The 1,162-nt window shown below is 48.2% G+C and overlaps 1 protein-coding gene across 6 annotated transcripts in view; it reads right to left on the reverse strand.

Moving 5' to 3' along the window:
• The window catches only part of PRR5 (proline rich 5), a 121,090-nt gene extending 120,172 nt beyond the window's left edge, over positions 1–918 (reverse strand). For 3 of the 6 annotated variants that reach the window (XM_040439150.1, XM_040439151.1, XM_040439152.1), the window contains exon 1: positions 651–914. Coding sequence is in view for 3 of the 6 variants with exons in the window: in XM_040439154.1 (XP_040295088.1) it covers positions 651–679 (29 nt within the window). In the remaining 3 variants the exon portion in view is untranslated. Of the gene's footprint in view, positions 1–650 lie in introns of all 6 variants that reach the window. The other 3 variants (XM_040439154.1, XM_040439149.1, XM_040439156.1) reach the window with 3 other exon arrangements.
• Between the last annotated feature and the right edge of the window lie 244 nt (positions 919–1,162).

Here is a 1,162-nt window from a genome sequence, read left to right on the forward strand (position 1 = left end):
TGTTCCTGACAGCTAGCTAAAGTTTCACTGCCTCACTTATGACTAGTGACTTCAAATACAAGAATAGATCGACCCAACTGATTTCTATGGAAAGAGGTTGGACCAGGATGATACAATAAATCATTCTTCAGTCAATAAACTTTAAGACCTGGATATCCAATATTCTGTTACAATGTGTCAGTTCAGAACCTTTTTTGCCAGTCTTACTTTTTTCTTTCTGCATTGGTAAGCAGGGGGGATCCCTCCAGACGTCTGTACCAATCCGGTGGAAGGCGCTGAACGGTGCAATGTGCTATATTTCTGTAAACCGCAATAATCTGCATGAAGCAATGTTTACACTTGCGGTGCCAGCATGATACCCGTTCTGTCAAACACCATCTTATGAAGGGCATTGGCTCTGGTACATTTTTGGCATCTCCCTGTAAATGTCAATAGCAATTGCTTGTGCAAGCAGTGGGGACACAGGAAAACCCTGTTTACATATGGAAGACTCTCAGCCTTTGGAGGGATGGGGGGGGGGGGGGGGGTGCAGGGAAAATACAACAAGCAGTTAACCACTCATGTGCTGGAAGAAAGGATGCAAGGGCAGCAATTTGGGGATACATAGAAATGGCAAGCTATTCTGCGCCCCCAGGTAATAAGGGACTCACCTGATTGACTGCGCTGCTGCTTCTTGCATTTGCAGAGGAACCCAGTTTAGATGCAGGAGATCTGTCAGACAGAGGCAATGGTAGAGAGGTTTTGGGGGTATAGGGAGGCTGGGGAGGGGGGTGAAAATGACATACAGCCCCACGTGTCAGCTCCTCCAGCTTCCCCCCTCCAGACAGGACAATCCCTGGCCCTGGTGTGGAGCTGTCTAAGGCTTGATCCCTTTTTGCTTTGCTGCCATCCTTGCTTGCTGTGAGTTCCTCCCCGCCCTCCACCCCAGTCACTCGCTCATCTCCTCCCATTCTGTGATATTACAGGACCAGCACTACGCAGGCAAGGCACAGGGGCTGCACTGGGACAGCAGCAAGCAATAGCCCCACAATCAGCATGGAAACGAGGTTATGCTTAATGCTACATGGTGGTAAAGCTATAAAAAAAACTAAACCACAGCTTTTCACTATGCTTTCCCAGACTCCTGAACAACGTCCTCTGCAAAAATCTTTGCGTAACTTGG

This window comes from Bufo bufo, chromosome 1, assembly GCF_905171765.1.
Source record: "Bufo bufo chromosome 1, aBufBuf1.1, whole genome shotgun sequence".
Lineage (NCBI taxonomy): Eukaryota > Metazoa > Chordata > Amphibia > Anura > Bufonidae > Bufo > Bufo bufo.